This window comes from Desmodus rotundus, chromosome 5 (assembly GCF_022682495.2).
Source record: "Desmodus rotundus isolate HL8 chromosome 5, HLdesRot8A.1, whole genome shotgun sequence".
Classification (NCBI taxonomy): Eukaryota; Metazoa; Chordata; class Mammalia; order Chiroptera; family Phyllostomidae; genus Desmodus; species Desmodus rotundus.
The window spans coordinates 87,661,825-87,681,108 of record NC_071391.1 but is presented as its reverse complement, the minus strand read 5'-3'; the positions used below and the strand labels follow the sequence as shown (position 1 = coordinate 87,681,108).

Sequence of the window (19,284 nt, the reverse complement as noted above, 5' to 3'; positions counted from 1 at the left end):
CTGGATGGACCCAGGGAGAACACAAGCAGTGGCTGACCTTGGCCTGCACCACCCGGTAGGTCCCAGAGCCAGCACATCCAGTGGACAGCTTTACATCACATCTAAGCACCACCCAAACACCTCTACAAGCACCATACTCAAGCGGCAGACTCAGCAGCGCCAGAGCCCCACTCAAGTCCTTCTCCATGGGGTGGGCCCCTGCACAGCTGATGCCCCACTGTGGATGTAGCCAGTCCTTGCAGCTGATGGCCCTTGGGGCAAATCCCCCCACTGATGTGCCAACAGCAATCAAGGCTCAACTACAATAGAAGGGTGTACACAGTCCACAGTGGTGGGGTGGGGCGGCACACCTGGAATGTCTAGCTCAGGTGAATGGAGAGACTATGTTACTGAACCCTACAGGACACCTACCACATTAAACCACTCTACCAAGCCTGGGAGATGTAGTAGCTTTGCCTAATACATAGCAATAAACACAGGGAGGCTTCCAAAATGAGGAGACAAAGAAATATGTCCCAAATGAAAGAACAGAACAAATCTCCAGAAAACGAACTAAACAAAATGGAGAGAAACAATCTACTAGATGCAGAGTTTAAAACAGTGGTTGTAAGGATGCTCAGTGAACTTAGGAGAGATAGGTAAACTTAGAGGGAACATCAGCAGCATAAAAAAAAGGACATGGAAACCATAAAAAAGAACCAGTCAGGAATGAAAGGTACCCTAACTGAAATAAAAAATAATTTACAGGGAATCAATAGTAGAGTAGAAGAAGCTCAGAATCAAAACAGCAACTTGGAATATAAGAAAGCAAAAAAAAAAACCTAATCAGAACAGCAAAAGAAGAAAGAATTTTAAAAAATGAGAATAGTGTAAGGAGCCTCTGGAACAATGTCAAATGTATGGACATTCACATGATGCGAGTGCTGGAAGGAGAAGAGAAAGAGCAATAAATTAAAAACCTATTTTAAAAAATGATGAAGGAGTCAGTATGAGCCTCTGGCATTGGGAAAAAGAAGCATAGGTGAAAGGTTAGAGCTGGGGGCCACAGCAGGTGGCTCGCTGCTGCTGTGCACTGCTCAGCTGAGTGTGGGCTGTGGGCTGGGTCTGCGCCAGGGGCATGGATAGGTGGCAGCAGACTGAGGGGTGCTCACCTGGCTCTGCTATGATGCCTTGGTGCACTTCACACTGGGAAAGAATATGGTAAAGCTGATGCAAGATGTCTTGATTTTGACCCAATCAATCATTGTGTCTTTGGAAATTCCAACTGTTATCCTGGATGGGTCTTTGGCATTGATCCTCATAAACACCATAGTCAAAGAGAAATATTACTGGCATTTCATACAGATTATTCTCTCTGTGTGTGAATTGTATGGTGGGTGGATGACCTCCTTCCTGGACTGGCTTATGTGAAGCCCCAACCTTAACACCAAAATTGGCTCTACTTTTGGGTCTGTTTGGTATTTTTCAATAGTACGTGGGTTCTGATCCCATGGAGCTGTTAGTGTGCAGTTAAGGGTAGAACTCAAGAAAATGTATTACAAAGGAACCAACTCAGGGAAAAAGTTCCAGCTTTAGGAAAATAATTTTCAAAATCATAAACATTATTTTCTTGTTTTATGAATCAAAATGGATCAAACCTTTTTGTTTGGAATATACATTCCAATCTATACTTTCTTTTATATTGTTATTCCTAAACAACCTACTTCAAATTGATTGTAAGGTGGCAAGGTTTTTTTTTTTGGTTTATTTTTCTAATTAAATGGCAATATAGGGAACAGAGGATAAATTTTAACTTGTAACAATCGCACAGTTAATTATAAATTTTTATGGCTAAGATATGTCCTTAGATATATATTTGCTATATTAATATATGTCCTATATTAATATAGCAAATGATCACAATTAATTAATTAAAATAAAAGAATAATGACAGAAAACTTCCCTAACCTGGTGAAGGAAATAGATATGCGAATCCAGGGAGTACAAAGAGCACCAAACAAGATGAACAAGAAAAGGCCCACACCAAGACACATCATAATTAAAGAGCCAAAGGTTAAAATAAAGACAAAGTGAATCTTAAAAGCAACAAGAGAAAAGTAGTTGGGGCTTCCATAAGATTGTCAGCTGACTTCTCAACAGAAACTTTGTAGGCTAGAAGGGATTGGCAAGAAATATTCCAAGTGATGAAAAGCAGGGACCTACAAATAAGATTGCTTTACCCAGCAAAGCTATCATTTAGAACTGAAAGACATATTAAGAGCTTCCCAGACAAGAAAAAAAATTCAAGGAGTTTATCACCACCAAATTAGGATTACATAAAATGTTAAAGGGTCTTTTTTAAGATGAAGAAGATAAAAAATATGAACAACAAAGTGGCAAGAAATACATATCTATCAACAATTGAATCTAAAAATGAAAATAAATGAACAAGCAGAATAGAAACAGACTCATAGATACAGAGAACGTTTTGACAGTTGCCAGGTGGGAGGGGAGCTGGTGGGATGAGTGAAAAAGCTGAAGGGATTAAGAAGTACAAATTGGTAGCTACAGAACAGTCATGATGATGTAAAGTACAGCACAGGGAATATAGTCAATAGTATTCTAATAACTATGTGTGGTGTCAGATGAGTATGAGATTTATTGGGATGATCACATACTAAGTTATATAATGTCTAATCACTGGGGTGTACCCTTGAAACTGATATAATATTGTATGTCAACTAATTGAAAATAAAAATTGACATAAAAACAAAGAACCCTAAAACTATAAGATGTCATCAGCTAGGGAAGCATGAGTGTGTATTGCATCTACCTATTGTATTAATCGTGATTCTGTCAGAAAAACAGAAGCCGCTCTATGAACTTCAAGTGTGAAAGGCTTCAAAAGAAAATTAAAGGGTTTCTAAAAAAACTGTTGGAAGGGCTGGAGGAGTGGCATCTCAGTTTGTATGTGAAGGAGTCATTTTCAAAAGCTCACCTGTAAGTGGCTACAAATGGGAAGCTCATATAATTATCGTAGCCCTGTGGCCCTAGCCTAATTGTAAAGAAGACTGATTAATACGGAATCAGTCTGTGTCCAGAGCAGAGAAGGGTGAAGGCAGTAGAGGGCATTCAGAATAATATTGGCGATGTGCAGAACAGCCTACTATTGTTCTCCCCATATCCTCTCTCTTCTTCCAGAGTAACATAGCTCTTCTCAAGCTGGGAGTATAGTCATCCAGAATAAAGACTACATTTTCCTGCCTCCTTTCCAGCCAAGTGCAGCCATATGACTGCGTTCTGGACAATGGGATGTCAGTAAAAGTGTTAAGAGAAATTTCTGGGATGTGCTGTTAAAGGGAGTAACTATGCCTTTCTTTTCCTTCTTCCTGAGAGATAGGAGTTGATGGTTGGAGCTGGAACAGCTGAAACTTGGACATGAGACTCTTGTTATAGACGAAAGTGCAATAAGACAGGAGGAGCACCAGTTGGCTTATGTTTATAGGAGAAATACAATTCCACTTTGTTTAGGCTATTCTCTCCCACCCTCTCCCTCTTTTTTGTCACTTGTAGCTGAGCCTAATGGTAAGTAATACAATTTGAATCTAAAAAAATGAATATAACTTCACCAAGGAATAGAATATTTCAGAGGAACAGCATGTACAAAGGCTCAGAGTTCTGAAAGAGATGGTGTGTTCAGAGAATATCAAGGGTTTTGTGTGGTGGGACATGAGACTGGAAGTGGGCTGGGATGAGCCACAGCGGAGTCTAGACTGAATAGGCGGACTGTGGGAGGGAGACCCCTTGGAGGCTATGAATGCGATGAAGGTGAGAGATGAGTGGGACTGTAATGTGACCAATGGTGGAAATAGGGAGAGGGGAGCAACTGAAGATACATTTAGGAGCAAAAATCAGGAGTTTTTCAATGTGTGTGTTTTAGTATATGGAGTGGGCATGTCATCAGAAAGCCCAGAAAGATCTGGGCTTTTTGGCTTCTCCTCCTCAGAGGTCTGTTCAGCCTTTCTCCATGAGGAGAATCCTACTCTTACCCCAATTCTTTGGTCTGGAGACCCTGGTCCAGATTCCTCTCACCACCTCATCTTTGCCCCATCTGACTTCCTGCTTGTTCTAGGATTATTTCATAAGGGGATGTGGGAGAGTCTTTAACCCTATAAATGCTGGTTCTCCCATTCTGCCTGAGTAGCCTGTAGTGGGGCTGTCAAGGGCTGCTCAGGGTCAGGTAGGCAGCTGGACACTGTCTCTATCTGGTTGGGGCACAGTGTCTCTGGGCAGTTGAGTAAGAGTGGGGCCCTCAGCTGACAAACAGGCTTGTACCTACTGGTGGGCCAGCCATCAGGTGAATGTGAAGGTTGAAGGTCATAGGGTTTGGGGTGAACTGGGTGAGGAGTTCAGCCCCACTCCTTGTAAAACTTCCCAGGAAGCCCTTTTGTACTGCGACAGCCCCCTGATAGGAGGGCACTCATTAACCCTGTGGGTGCCAGGAAAGGGCAGGAGTTGAGCACTGGGAAGCAGCTGAGGTCATCCTTCTTTGAAGCGCCACGTGGTATTTACTCAAAGCACTTGTTGCCAGAGGCCCAGGCCCCTGGAGTATAAAGCTGAATGCCTGCTCTCTGTGCCCAAACTGAGCAGGTGAGCTGCTGGGACAGAGGGAGTCCTAAGGGAAGGGATGGCAGGGTCTCAGCAGGGAGTAGGGGTGGGAGCTCAGAGCATCCTCATGGCAGCACTTTGGCAGAGTTGCTTCTTCCCCCTTGGGGGAACCTCAGTTTTCCCAGCCATGAAATTGGAAGCAGGAAGACAGGGGAACAAGGGTTTGGGGGCAGATGCGGCCTAGGGAGCTTTATTGGGGTCTGAGGAGGGTGGTGGTCGGGGAACCTTTACAAAGTAGTTTGAGCTCCACACTCCATGTAATGCGACTGAGGTGAAAAAGGAGCTCCCCACCCCAGAAAGATGCCCTTTTCTTCACAGCCACACTCACCCAGGTCAGTCCTCTGGAGCCCCAACAGTGCTGTGCTCCCTACACCCCAAGGAAGTGTTCACAGATTTTGAGTAGGTTGTCCCTGGAGCAGGGTCCCCTGGGACAAGTCTCTCCTTTGCTTCTTCATCTGACCCAGGGCCTCCATTCTCCTTCCTTCTCAGAGTAGGTGATAGCAGGCATGGCTGTGGTTCTGACCTGGGCTCTGGCGCTCCTCTCATGTGGGCCTCTAACCCTGACTTCAATGTGAAGGTGAGGGTGGAGGCTGGACTGAGGGGGCAGTCTACTCTGAGGGGGGATCCCAGCCCCTAATCACCCTGTCCCTTTCCACAGCATTCTCGTCCACCCAGGCACGGAAAGGCTTCTGGGACGCCTACAGCTAGAGCAGTGGGGACAAAGGCAGGGTGGAGCAGGCCCAGAAGCAGAAGCTGGCACGGAGCGTGAGTGGCCAGGGCGAGGGGTGCGGGTGAAAAGAGGAGGCACGCAGGCCGTGGGATGATATGCTGCCTCACTCTCCGCGGTCTGCACCCGGGCAGAGGAACCAATCTGCTGGTTCTGCCGCTTTCCTGGTCTTCCTGGGCCGCGCTGCGCCCTCTGCCGGCGGTATCCCCACAACCTGTTTTGACCTCGCTTCAGCTATTCGCCCTGAGGCGTGGGATCTGGGAGCAGTTGGAGAGGACCCCCCCGATCCCGACCCTGTCTCCTAGAATAAAATGATTGTAGGACAGTCCAGGTGCATATGTCCTTCCTTGGACTGTGTTGGTCTGGACTTGTATGGGCCATGTTTTCCTTACTGTGTGAGGACGTGCGGTTGGGTGGAGGCTAGGACTAGAGCCCCTCTGGGATCACCTCCCTGCATCCTTGGTTTCCCCAGATAATCAGTGAGTGATGTCTCTGGGGGGCAAAGCAGACGATGGGGGCTGGCAGTCCGATGGCCTAGATTTCTGACCTCTTCCCCGGGAGCCTGAAAGACAGTCTTGAGCGAGACCTCAACAATATGGACAAGTTCCTGGAAAAGCTAAGCCCTCTGAGTGCGCAGGGGAGGGAGCCTCCCAGGGTCTCATTCAACCCGGAGGGATTGCGGCAGCAGCTGCAGGAGGAGCTGGAGAAGTTGAGAGAGCGCCTGGAGCCCTACATGGCTGAGGTGCACTAGCGCATGAGCTGGAACCTGGAGGCTCTGAGGTGGCAGCTGAAGCCCTACACCACAGACCTGATGGAGCAGGTGGCCCTGCGGGTACAGGAGCTGCAGGAGCAGTTGCACATGGTAGGAGAGGATACCAAGGCCCAGCTGCTGGGGGGAGTGGACGAGGTGCAGGGCCTGCTCCAGGAACTGCAGAATCGCGTGGTGCACCACACTGGCCCCGCCAAGGCATTGTTCCACCCATATGCCGAGCACCTGGTGACTGGCATCCAGCATCATGTGCAAGAGTGCACTGCAGCATGGCGCCGCACGCCACCGCCAGCCGGTGCACCTCAGCCGCTACGTGCACGTCCTTTCGCACAAGCTCATGCTCAAGGCCAAGGCGCTGCACGCGCGCATTCTATATAACTTGGACCACGTGCGCGAAAAGCTCAGCGCCTTTGCCTGGGCCTGAGCGGGCAGCACAGAGGAAGGGACAGACCAAGACACTCAGGTGCTGTCCCAGGAGGTGGGCCAGCGACTCCAGGCTTTCCACCTTGACACCTTCCAGCAGATCACCGCCTTCACCCACACGATTGACCAGGAGACCGAGGAGGTCCAGCAACAGTTGGTGCTGAAGCAGGGTGCAGCCAAGAGGAGGGCCCCAAGAAGGGATTTGTAATGGGGTCCAGAACTCCAGGTGTCCAGGAAATACTAGAAAAATGTACGTAGGATGTCCTCACCCCCACAAGCCTGAGCCAGCGGGGATGGGACACATGGAACAGGGCCATTCAGAGCTGTTTTGGGTAGCAAGAGCTTTGCAGCTAACCCCTGGCACGGTCATTTAACATATCTATAACCTTTAACTGGTTTCATGGATGTGTTAAGTAGCTGTGGCCATGCTTTGAGCCAGGGGGATGGGACCAAATTCCACCCAAGATGGGACTGGGAAGCAACTCCCCTTGGTTACAGGGCCTGCGTGAGAGCTTGGAGATGATTGGCTCCATGCCATGGGGCCACACCTGCCCAGACTTACTATGGCAGCCCAGTAAAGCTGGAAGAATAGGGGGATGCTGGTAGGTGTAACTGACTGTAGGAGGAGTCAGAAATGGGGCTCTAAAGGAAGATGGGTGCTGGGATTTAAACCTGGGCTCGGCAGCCATAGAGAGAGAGGACCACATGGTTCTGAGAGGAAAGGAAGAGGACCACGAGGTTCTGAAGTAAATAGAGGACCACACGGTTCTGGAGTGAATAGGAAGGACCATGCAGTTCTGAAGGAGAGTAGAGAGGACCACGTGGTTTTGGAGTGCTTCTTTTTGCCACGCGGCTTAGGCAGCAGGAGAGACTTTGCCGGGAAGAAAGGGGAGAAAGGACTCTTGCTGGTGGGCCGTGAGAAGGTGCCTCATGGCTTTGGATTAACTGGAGATCGCAGCAGCCACACAGCTGATGGTGCCGGGAGCCTGAACCACGGACTTCTACTTCCTTTCCTGAGACACGGTACCCCGGACTGGGCACAGGGAGAGGGAAGGACTGTGCATCTGTGGGTATTCTAAAGGACTTTAGTATCTTATTGAAGACATTAAGCCATTACTCTAAGTCTGTGTAACTTTTAAATAAACAATTCCTTTCCTTTTCACCAGTCTCTGGCATTGAGAGACGTCTTTCCTCTGGCGGCGGGCATTTCAAACCTAGCAGGTGGGTGTGGGGGGGAGGAACTTCCAGAGACAGAGAAGGGGGATCCTTTCTGTAATAATTTATCGTGAACCACCCCCCGCCTTGCTCTATAACAGTGCCACCCCCACCTTGTCACAGCGCCTTCACCCCAGAGTTCCTCAAAGTTGACAACAGCAAGGCCCAGAGCAAGCTGCAGGCCCGTCTCGACGACCTATGGGAAGACATAAACTACAGCCTTCGTGACCACGATCTCAACCATCTAGGGGAACCATGAGGGTCTGTGTGCCCAGGCCCACTTCCCAGCTCCTTATTTGGAGAGCCCAGGACCTGAGCCCCAAGCATGGTTCAGTCCTTGCTAGTGGCCTATTGGGCAGAGGGTGGAGGGCCCTGCACAGGGTAGGTGAGGCCACTGAAGGAGCTGTTGTCCCCGCATATCCAGCCTCCTGCGATTCCCCAATCTGGGTGCATTACAGTCACCAGGATTTGCAAGCTGGCTTCCCGTGCTCATTTGGAAATCCTCATGAATTACTCCATTCCGTGAAGGCGGGATTGGGAAGGGAGAGAGGCACACCACGAGTGGGTAATTATGTGCATGCCTGTTTCCATGAAGCTGGAAGCCTGTGCCTCTTCATGCCAGGGCTTGACTGTGATCACTTCTGGCCCCCTGGTGGCCACTACTATAGGCGGTCCACAGAAAGCTGCTCTTTTCTCCCCAGGGCTGCTGTGACAGCTTCTGTTGGGGGAAGGGAGAGAGGAGGAAAATGTGATGAGGAGAGCATGTGATTATGTGTATATATATTCCTGCTGGCCTGAAGCTGAAGGGTACAAATGGTGGGAGTTTTAATGGGAGGGAGCAGAGCCCGTGTTTCATACACAGCTCTACATTTAAACAGCCTACCAAGCCCTCCAAAATGTAGAGGCTTCTTAAACTCTCTGGGGAGCATACTATGTGCTCTCCCCATCTCTGGCCCCTCCCTCCTGACTCTCAGACTGAAGTCCAGACTTCTGACTCAAATGAAATAGATGTTTACAAAGGAAGCTTACTTGCCTGGTGTGACACTCATTTGAACCATGTCTGAAAGCTGCCCTCACCACTATCCCCAAATCATGACCATCAGACACCCCAGTCCCTCACTGTAATGCCTGTTCACCACTGGACCATGTGCATGAAGTGCTGGTCCCAAGGTGGCCTCTCCCTTTTGCTCTTGCTGTCCCAGATTTTGAATGGTCCCTTTTAATGACACTAACCCTCTTTTTAGTACCTCCAAACTCTTAAACTCCCCAGTCCCCAGATACAGATACACTTAGGGGCGATGAAGCTCCTTATGGATCATCTGGGGACTCTGAAATTGGGGGTGAGTGAAGTGGGGTAGAGAGGGTGGGAAGGGTAAGCACATCCTTTCCATCACTCTTTTGATGTCTTGTCTGGCACCCTTTCCTCCCAGTTTAGCCCACCCTGCACAGGGTTCTCAGCACCTCCACACTCCCTCATAACACAGAACCCACATGAATCTGGCTTTATCATACCCTCAGACTGAATATCTGCCCTGACACCCTAGATTTAGCAACAGAACTGGGAGAGAAGTACCCAGGGAGAGGAGGTGCTGGAAAGGAAAGCACCCCCCCCCCCAAAAAAAAGGTGTTTTTATTGTTAGGAAACTGAGAGGTGTGGGTCAGCTGGGGTTAGAGGTGGTGGGGATGAAGGGGTGGGAGTAAAACTGAGGGTTGTGTACTTGAGGCTGGAATTTGGGCAGGTATTTATGAGGACAGAAATAGGGAGTGGGGAAAACAGAAAGGGAGAACATGATTGAGGGACTGAGAGACTAGAGTTGAAGCGGAGTCTGGTGCAACAGTGGAACAAAGGAAACCCAGGTGAGGGCGCATCTCCCCCGGGGTACGGATGGGCAAGCCTGGCCTCTTGATGGCCAAGAGTTGGAACCCTGTGCGATGGAGATATTGCGAAAGAGCAAAGCACTGCCCTGGGTCTGGGAGGATGTCCTGGGGGAAGTGACGACTGAATTGAGGTGGAGGGAAAGCCTGAATCCGGCTGTGGAAGTTTGGATCACTTGAAACTTCGCTCTGTTGAGCGCCCAGAGTCTGCGGCCTCTTTAAGAAAGGCGGGTGGGGTGGGCATCAGGCGGAAGTGCTAGAGGAAGGGGTGTGGCCACGAGAAGAGAGGAAGCCGGAACTCGCGGGTTAAACTGCGCGTGGTGGCAATGTCGGTTGGTGGGGCTGTGGGTTTGGATTCGGGGCCCCCAGGGGTTGCTGCCACCCCCTCGCCCACCCAGGCCCGGGCTCCCGTCCTGGGACGCCTGTTCCGGCCTATCAGCGCCGAGGACGAGGAGCAGCAGCCCACCGAGATTGAGTCGCTCTGCATGAACTGTTACCGCAATGTGAGACGGGGGCGCTGCCGCGGGGTGGGGTAGGCTTGGGCTGGAGAGGCGAGGAGTGGGGGTCGGCGACCTCGATTAGTGGGCCTGGTTGGGGATCCGGAGTTGAAGCACCGCTGGGGGTCATTAGACGAGGAACTGGGGTTTCATTGGTTCTTTACTTAGCTTTCTGCTTCCCCAGGGCTTGACGCGCCTCCTGCTCACCAAGATTCCCTTCTTCAGAGAAATAATCGTCAGCTCCTTTTCCTGCGAGCACTGTGGCTGGAACAACACGGAGATCCAGTCGGCAGGCAGGATCCAGGACCAGGGAGTACGCTACACTTTGACTGTCAGGGTCCCGGAGGTGAGAGGAGCCCAGAGCATGTACCTTACTGTCCTAGAGAAGGCTTGGGGGTTGGAGCCAGAGCTCCGGTTCAGGCGGTTGGACACCCCCAAGTGTCCAGGCCTCATTTTCTCCTATATGAAATGGTGTTGGTGCGGCCAACCGATTAGGTGAGACTTGCGGAAGTGCTTTTTAAATTCTGTCAGAGGGTATCAAATGAGTAGTAGCTGTTAGGAAGAGTACTCTTAACCATTTGGGCAGCTTGGCTCACATCACATGTACTGGTCTGCAGGGGTAGCCTGGGCCCCTAAGAAAAGAGAGGAAGAAGGAGTTGCGCCGGGTCTGATGGAGAGGGCAGTCTGGTATTTCCTGAGGAGAGGCTGTACTGCTGACCTCTCTGGACTGCAAATTTTTCTTTCTGTCCAGGACATGAACAGAGAAGTAGTAAAGACTGACTCTGCTACCACAAGGATCCCAGAGTTAGAGTTCGAAATTCCTGCCTTCAGCCAGAAGGGAGGTAAGTTTAAGATCAGTGTATTTGGGCTGTTTATGCCTAGCTGGAATCTTACTCACTTTCTGGTAAAGTCCCTGGGGCCAGGTCTAGTGCCTCTGTATGGGTTTGGCCATGTAATCACTGTGATCTTCATTATTTTAATATGAGCAGAAAACTTAGATAAAACAGCTTGGAAGAGTGGATAGTGATAGTAAGACTGATACACTTATTCAGAGAGTTTTATCATCACTGTTATTAGAGCTGAATGGAACCTTGTGTCCAGCCTCATTTCACAGATGAATGCAAGGCCCAAATACTGTATTTTGCTGTGTATAATGTGCACCTTTTTGCCCACAATTTCGAGGGAAAATAGTACTAATTCCAAATCTATTTATTTATATTTAGGTGTTAAAAGTTAGCTTTGATATCCATATGCAAGACAATACCCTGGAATATGATCATTGATTTTGTTTCCGAATATAAATAAATAAAAAGTTGAATTAAAAAATTAAAAGTTTTTTTCCTGAAAGTTTGGACCAAAAACGTGTGTATGCATTTTACGTGGGAGCACATTATACATGACAAAATAATGGTAGTTCAAGTGAATTGCCCAGGGTTATACAGGCACCTGATAGCAGAGCCTAGATTTACCTGTGTTTTGTTCTTATTCATCAGCTCTGACCACTGTTGAAGGATTGATCAGCCGCGCTATCTCTGGCCTGGAGCAGGATCAGCCCATAAGAAGGGTGAGCTGGGATATTCTGATTGCAGCAGCTCAAGGAATAATTCCTTATATGCGTCTGAACAGTGTTCACCTTTCCATGAAGAACTGCCTCTGACTGAATGTTAGAGGACTTTTAGGGGAAGATACAGTGATACTATAACTTCCAGGATGTTGCATATGGAACGGCCTCTGTTCTTTCTAGTTCCATTTCACCAATGTATTATCAGGCCTCATCTCCGACAAGCAATGTAACATTACCTCTGAAGAGCCTTTCCTAATCCCCTTGGGTTTATCTGTGCTTTCTTAGTGTCCCAGTATCTACTGGGTCTGGCAGAAGTAAGGCTTGCTTGTGTGGTTGGTGGGGTGTGTGAATGTCTTGCATGAGATGGACAGCAGTTTGAACATTTCACCTAAAATGCCATCGTGTGCTTGAGTGTGATATTGTTATGTTACAGAATCACATGCTTACGATTTTGTAATTAAAAAGGGGCAGTATTTGTGCCAGACCCTGTATTGTACTTAAGATAGAAATAATGTAATTGCATATTTAGTTATCTGTCTTCCTAACTGGCTGGGGAGCCCCATGAGGGGATGCTGATATTTAGCCTGGCATGAGTGCCTGGGCTAAATGGTTGAATGAGTGAGAAAATGAAGCTCACCTGGCACCACCTATAAACTTCAAACTACATGCTACATTTTATTGTGAAGTCTTGAGTCTCTCTGATCCCACTCATGCCATGGTTATGACTTTCTGATGGAAGTGACTTGGGCCTGACAGGGAGTGGAGGCATATGGTCCATCACGAGGGCTGATGCTTTTACTCTCTGTTTTTGTCAGGCAAATGAAGAAGCCATAGCTGAAAGAATTGATGAGTTCATTGTCAAACTGAAAGAGCTAAAGCATGTGGCCTCTCCTTTCACACTGGTGAGTATTGAGGGAATCTAGGTGCCCTAGATTTAGGGGGGGAGAAGCCGTTAAGACTAGAATTTTTCCATTGTGGTGCCTGAGTGGTCTGATGGTAGGTGGAGGGAGGACTATATATGAATTGTGATTACTCTTCATCTATCTGTTAGATCATTGATGATCCCTCAGGGAACAGCTTTGTGGAAAACCCACACGCTCCCCAGAAAGATGATGCCCTGGGGATCACACATTATAACCGGACTCCACAGCAGGAAGAGATGCTGGGGCTCCAGGTGAGTGGACTGAAGAAGCCAGAAGAGGAGCAAGGGGAAACTCATTTTGCCGCTGCTGCACTGTGTACAGTATATCAGCAGGCTGTGTTTCTCATCCAGCTCATGTCAAGGATTTAGGATAAACTTTACAATAAAGGATGGCATTGGCTGTGATCTTAGCTCTGTTCTTCCCTTGATTGGGGCTTTCTGGCTTTTCTGTTAAACTCATGAAGTGGCACCTGATAAAAGCAAGTCACAGCATTTTCCGTCACTCCAGGGCAGGGTGTTGGGAGGCTGCGATATATGTGCCAAAATGTGATTTGCATCTCCTACCTCAGGCAGAGGCACCAGAAGAGAAGCCAGAAGAGGAAGATCTCAGAAATGAAGTGAGTCACATTGGCTACCGTGGAGGAAGGAGCAGAGTTGTGGGCTGAGACTGATGCTGTTCAGTGGCTCTCTTCCTCTCCACCAACACGGGCGACCACCAGCATACCAACTGAATGTCTTTAGCCTGGCAGGGCTCACCTGCCTGGGAGGGCTCACTCCCTCATCCCCATGTTATGTTCCAGGTGCTACAGTTCAACACAAACTGCCCAGAATGCAACACTCCGGCTCAGACCAACATGAAGCTAGTTCGTATCTTTTGTCAGGCAGTTGGGTTGCTCCTTACCTGACTCAGGTGTGAAGATTATCCTCGGGCTGGAGAGCACTACTCCCTTCCTGGAAAACACAGGTTTTCTAAGTGATAAGCCTTTGATGAGACTGCACCTTGACTTTGGGTTTACAGGGAGAATTAGGCTGTAGTCTCTAGGTTCCTGTTCGTGGACTGAGCCATGTCTGCCAATACTTATGAACAGGGATCTCATTGGTTGCGACCTTGCCCTCTTCTGGAGGATTAAGTTAGGTGGCTTCTTGTGATTTATTTCCTGCTGCCCTGGAACCAGCAATTGCGTTTGGGTTTTGGATTTGTTCTTCCCCAGAGGGTGGTCCTGCTATCATGGAAGCAGATTCCCTTAACTCCATCTTCCAGAAATCCCCCACTTTAAGGAGGTTATCATCATGGCTACCAATTGCGAGTACTGTGGCCATCGGACCAATGAGGTGAGTGGGCTCCATCGTTTGGGAAGACTAGCTTGAGGGTATCCTCTGTGCCTCTCATCCTCCCTAAATCTGATTTGGGATGAGGTGGCAACATGGGGACTGGGTCTTTCTCTTAGGTTTAGTGTAGGTAAGGAGCCACTGAAGGAACTGGGAATTGGCTTAGAGAAGAAGAGTTAGATGTCCTAACTTGTTTAACACATTTTAAAGTTTGGTTTTAAGGAACAGGGAGACCCACTTTCTGTTTCACCCCTCAAAGGGGCTGAAGTGTGGGAGGCAGATTTTGACTCAGTAATATTTTTAGGTCTGTCAAAATAAAATGGACCGCCTTGGAGGGTTGTAAATTCCCTTTCCCTGAGTGTGTTCAAGCATAAGCTGTTAAATTCTTAAACTAGAATGTTATCTGCATCCAACAATAAAGGGTATCTATATTGTTGGATGCAGTTGAAAATCCCTTTCAGTCCCAATAATCATTTTTTTAAAAGGTAAATTCAGAGTTTCTTGGCAACTTGGGGTAAGTTTGGGTAGGCTACTGGTGCTGGACACTTTGCTGCTGGCCAACTCTCGGTGTTTTTGGTTTGGGTGACTGCTGCTACTATTGATTTAGAAGGCTCGGTGCATGGTAGTCGTTAGTGGGCCTGATGGGAGGTCCAGGCCTACCCTCTGAGGTCTCCTGGGCACCAAGTGAGGATTGGGGTCATCTCTGCTACTCCTGACGACTGTTGTTTGTGCAGGTGAAGTCTGGGGGGGCAGTAGAGCCCTTGGGCACCAGGATCAGTCTTCACATCACAGACCCCTCAGATATGACCAGAGACCTGCTCAAGGTAACAACTTGCTTGGGAACATGACTGTCTCCTCACGTGACTTGTCTGTAGGGGAAATTGTCTTTTTAAATTATGTTCTGGGATTGTGTGGTACTTCCTTACTCCCGTGGGTTTGAGGCTTCCTGAGCAGAGTTCATCCATGGCAGGAAGTGCAGATTCAGAAGACAACCCATAAGCTCTTTCTGACGACTTGGCAGCTTTTTACCTGCAGTGTCTGTCAGGGCTTTTGGCTCTGGCCTCTGATGTTAGGCTACCCAATAGCTTGGAGTCATGACTCAAGGTCCCTTTATTAGCTTGGTTCCATTCCTGTGGTTCATATGGATAGGAGTGAGTCTAGCTTTAACTAGCAAGTTAGAAAACTGGGGTCATTGACTTTGTCCCCACACTGTCACTGGTAGTATGAATTTGGCAGGACGACTCCGGTTAGCTTTCTCTAGTGGCTCCCGTTTTAAAGCTTAAATTGACCTTTCATCTCACAGTCTGAGACGTGTAGTGTGGAAATCCCAGAACTGGAATTTGAACTGGGAATGGCTGTTCTCGGAGGCAAGTTCACCACACTGGAGGGGCTGCTGAAAGACATCCGGGAGCTGGTGAGCATAGTGCATGGTGGCTTCGGCAGTGTGGTTATGGGGAAGGGGCAAGCAGGCCTCGCCAAGGTTTGGGGGGCTGTTAATGGGGTTTCTTTGCTTTAAAACTGATTTAAGAGACAAATTATTTTGGATTGTGAGGATAAGTTTATGGAAATTCTGAGTAGAAATTCTCAGGCCTTAACTCTGACACAATGTAGAAATACTGTGTGGTTTTCATTGTCACTGTAAAATGAGGGATGAGGGTCCTTTCAGTGCTTAAAACTCCCCAACATACATTTACGTGTGTCGACTTAGCCCATATATTTATTCTCCTGATGAATCATTTCACTTAATTCTCAATCATTAGGCATTATGTCTTTGTAAATTGTACTCCACATTTCTTCTTCAAATTAGGACTAGAGCTCATACTGTAAGAGCGTTTTTATAGTTTGTTTCATATTGCCAGTTGCCTTGGCAGATTAATACATATGCCCTTAGGAGTGGCTGCCTAGGTCAGAAAGGTGGCATGGGATAAATGAAGGTCAAGTTTCCCCGACTGGACACACTGCGGAAGATAAGCCAGAAGTTGGCTTAACTTCCACCCCTGCCAGGTTTATGGTCAAACCTATCAAACATAGAACCAGCGTACTAGCAGTTTGGATGACATTTGTTCCAGGTGACCAAAAACCCTTTCACACTGGGTGACAGTTCCAATCCTGGCCAGATGAACAAACTACAGGAGTTTAGCCAGAGGGTGGACCAGGTAAGAGGACTCTGGCTGGTCAGTGCTTGGGTGGTCCTGGGGCTCCAGTGAACAAGAGCTACATGCCCTTTCTTGCTCCTTTTAAACATTGAACTGTCATATTGGGATTCTTCTGGTTTCCTGTATTGCATCCCATATCATCTTCCTTCTCGGTATCTTCCCTTATATTGTTGGAGCATCTTCTCCGGTAGCTTCCTGAGTAAATGCATGGGAAGTAAGATTTCTGGGGCTTTATATGTCTGGAATTTTCTTCATTCTACCCTCATAAGAGATTGATTAATGGCTGAGAATAGAATTCTAGTATGCAAATAATTTTTCATCAGAATTTCAAAGACATTGCACTAATGTCTTCCATGTTCCAGTATGGCTGTCACAAAGTCTTAAGGCATTTTGATTCCTGATCTTTTGTATGTGACCTATTCTTGTGATACTTCTTTGTCCACTGTGATGTGAAATTTCAGGATGTGCTTTGGTGTGGGGTCAGTTTTTAGCCACTGTGCTAGGCACTTCATGGGTCTTTTGAACCTGGGAACTCATGTGGCTCAGTTACAGGAAGCTTTTTTAAAATTATTCTATTAAGAATTGCTTCCTTTCTGTTCTCTCTGAAAACCCTGGGTTTTGGAATATTAGACCAACTTTCTGGTCTTCTGTAATTTACTTATTATTTGCCAGGTTTAGTTTCTTTGTGTTCGCTCTACTTTAGGAGATTACCTCAGCTTTGTTTTCCAACACTTTAATTGAAGTTTCCATTTCCACTAACATACTTTTATTTTCCGAGAGTTTTTTTGGTCTTTGAATACTCTCCCTCTGCCTTTCTTAAAAAATACATCCTGTTGTTATAAAGATGTAGTATTTCTTCTTCTTGAGAATATTAATGTTTCTCTTTTTTTGGCACTTTATTTTCCTTGAATAGTTTCCATTCCCTCTAAGTTGTTCTTTGTTTTTTTCCATGTGATTTTCTGTATTTCTGTGTTAGGGGCTTTGCTCAGATTTCTGATGATCATCGATTGTCTATTTAAAAGTAGACAGCTAAAAAACCTGAGTGGGGGTGAGTCTTGCTGACATTGGGCTCATTGTAGGGGGATTTAGCTTGGCCAGTTTGCTGAGGTAGCCCCAGTGCAAGAGTTGTTAGGTCTTTCTTCTCAGGCTGGTCAGGTTCCCATCTGTGGTGTTCCATTTCCTGGTCTGAGGATGAAGCCTTAACCTGGCAGTGTTCTGAGAGCTAAGTGTGGGAAGAGGACTGGGGTGTGTGTGTCCAATAGGGCAGATTCATTAAATCTCCTGTCTTAATTCCTTTGCCTTTATCCTCAACTGGGGCCAGTGGCCTCGATCCATAGTGTGTCGTGGTAACTTCACAGAATCCTTGAGTCTCCTGCTGGGATAGAGAAAGGGCAATTGTTTGCCTCTTTGGAACGGGAGATGAAATTGGGGATGTAAAATTGTTTCTTAAATAATTTCAAAGAGTTCTTATTTTAGATTCTTCTCACCAGTTCATGAAACTTGGGCATACTGCAATGTAAATTGGCTTGATTTCTCGTCTGGCAGACATAGCTTCTTCCTCCTATGTAAAATTTACATACTGTTTTCTCTCCTTCAGATCATCGAGGGTAAAATGAAGGCCTACTTTATTATGAATGATCCAGCAGGAAACAGCTACTTGCAGGTATAGTGGACCTTCCCTGATATTTCACGGAAATATGTTTTCTTGCTTTTCTTCAATATGTATCATTTCTTTAGAAACAGAGACTTGGTTCCAAATGAACTGATCTTTATGAAAGAACTTCTTAGCAGAAGTAGAACATAAGGGAGAAAGGATGGAAGGTGGGAGGGATTGTAAGTGTGTATCAAGAGGGAAAAATGATACTCCTAGGTTCCTTCTTCTTAGAGTGTAGTTCTTGTCCCCAGCTATAAGTTCAGCAATGGAGTTTTTATTCTGCAAATCTGATTGTGAAGTGAGGAGAAATGATGCCTTGTCCAAAGGCCAAGATAGGAAAACTGAAAGGCTTTAAGCTAACTGGGGAGATACTCTGGTGATTGATAATAACATTAACATTTATTGAGCAGTTATTTTGGGTCAGACAAAACTGTTCTAAGGTCTGTCCATGATTGAAACTATTGCTTTACTCTTTATAAGAAGGTGCAGATAGAAAGTTTAGGTGGACCACTTCCTAATTCTGCTTGGGGTCAGTTGGTTCAACTTCTGACCCATGTGAGCTCTGTGCTCCCACTAGTGGAGACTAGTCAAAGGGAATTGGCAGTGCTTAGAGTAAAAAACACAATGAGTTCTTGAGTAAGTGGGAATTGGAAGCTGCCTGGGGGAGGGAAGATAGTAGGGTGGTGGCACAGGCACTGATCATCTCTCCTTGGCCTTACAGAATGTATATGCACCTGAAGATGATCCTGAGCTGAAGGTGGAATATTATGAACGCACGTTTGAACAAAATGAGGAGCTAGGGCTCAATGACATGAGGACCGAGGGCTATGAGACAAGCCTAGCCCCACAGCGGTAGCAGTGGACGGTTTCCTGGTCAACCACCTGCACTACTCAGACTGCGGGGTTGTTTGTTACCGTTCGAGATGGCTGTGAGTGTCCTCCCGAGCAGGCCTTGCTCATGTGGGGAGGGCACCTACTCTGAATCAGAGATGTTGGCACAGTCTTTAAACAGTTTGTGATGCAAGTGCAAGCCTGTTGGGTTATTTGACCTTATTGTGGAGGTTGTAAATCAGCTTGGAGGAGACCCAGAAGCAGGCCATGAGAATGCCACTACCACTTTTTTCCAGCAAGTCTTCACCCTCTGTCCACACAATGCTGTGTCCTCTAGAGTTGGAACTCTGAGATGGAGGAAGACAGCTACAGCTGGAGTTTAGGTATTGATTTTGGGGTATTAAAAAATACTGACTTTCAAAATAAAAGGAGTCTTCTGAGGGGAGGGAGTCCTGCACAGGTGAAGTTCTCATTAAAATGATAGCTTTTAAATAGCACTGGCCTCAATTCACTGTCCTTGTTTGATATGGTGGTAGAATTCATCCTCCTGAAGAAGTTTTTCTTCGATGTGGCCATTGTTCTTTGGAGATTAGCGTGGGCATTTCATTCATTCCTGCATGGATCTGTGACTTTGTGCCAGGCACACGGCTGAACAGTGGACAAAACAAAGCTCTG

General features: G+C 47.1%; 3 protein-coding genes across 3 annotated transcripts; all 3 read left to right on the top strand.

Annotated features, from left to right (window-relative positions):
- Positions 1–4: 4 nt before the first annotated feature.
- On the top strand, positions 5–1,575 carry EBPL (EBP like). The gene is given in 6 exon segments (XM_071221600.1): positions 5–225; positions 1,014–1,186; positions 1,189–1,238; positions 1,240–1,426; positions 1,429–1,490; positions 1,492–1,575. Coding segments are annotated over 6 exon segments (777 nt in total).
- Positions 1,576–5,153: 3,578 nt separating this feature from the next.
- Positions 5,154–8,493, top strand: APOA5 (apolipoprotein A5). Its single transcript, XM_024570948.3, is given in 6 exon segments — positions 5,154–5,193; positions 5,306–5,412; positions 5,913–6,399; positions 6,402–6,431; positions 6,434–6,736; positions 7,883–8,493. Coding segments are annotated over 6 exon segments (1,125 nt in total). The 3' UTR covers positions 8,041–8,493.
- Positions 8,494–9,918: 1,425 nt separating this feature from the next.
- ZPR1 (ZPR1 zinc finger) lies at positions 9,919–18,986 on the top strand. Its single transcript, XM_024570946.3, has 14 exons — positions 9,919–10,159; positions 10,338–10,499; positions 10,905–10,995; positions 11,647–11,717; positions 12,533–12,619; positions 12,769–12,891; positions 13,209–13,256; positions 13,440–13,506; positions 13,901–13,971; positions 14,703–14,792; positions 15,272–15,382; positions 16,038–16,124; positions 17,722–17,787; positions 18,500–18,986. The coding sequence occupies exons 1-14, from the start codon at positions 9,983–9,985 to the stop codon at positions 18,632–18,634; spliced, it is 1,386 nt and encodes a 461-aa protein (XP_024426714.1). The 5' UTR covers positions 9,919–9,982; the 3' UTR covers positions 18,635–18,986.
- The last annotated feature ends 298 nt before the right edge of the window (positions 18,987–19,284 follow it).

What these genes read in the sequence shown, in the direction of transcription:
- ZPR1 (XM_024570946.3), top strand. Translation starts at nt 9,983, where the DNA reads ATGTCGGTTGGTGGGGCTGTGGGTTTGGATTCGGGGCCCCCAGGGGTT. An exon ending in TGGCCTCTCCTTTCACACTG is followed by an intron (nt 12,620 to 12,768) that starts GTGAGTATTGAG and finishes TCTATCTGTTAG; the next exon opens with ATCATTGATGATCCCTCAGG. An exon ending in GTGGCCATCGGACCAATGAG is followed by an intron (nt 13,972 to 14,702) that starts GTGAGTGGGCTC and finishes TTGTTTGTGCAG; the next exon opens with GTGAAGTCTGGGGGGGCAGT.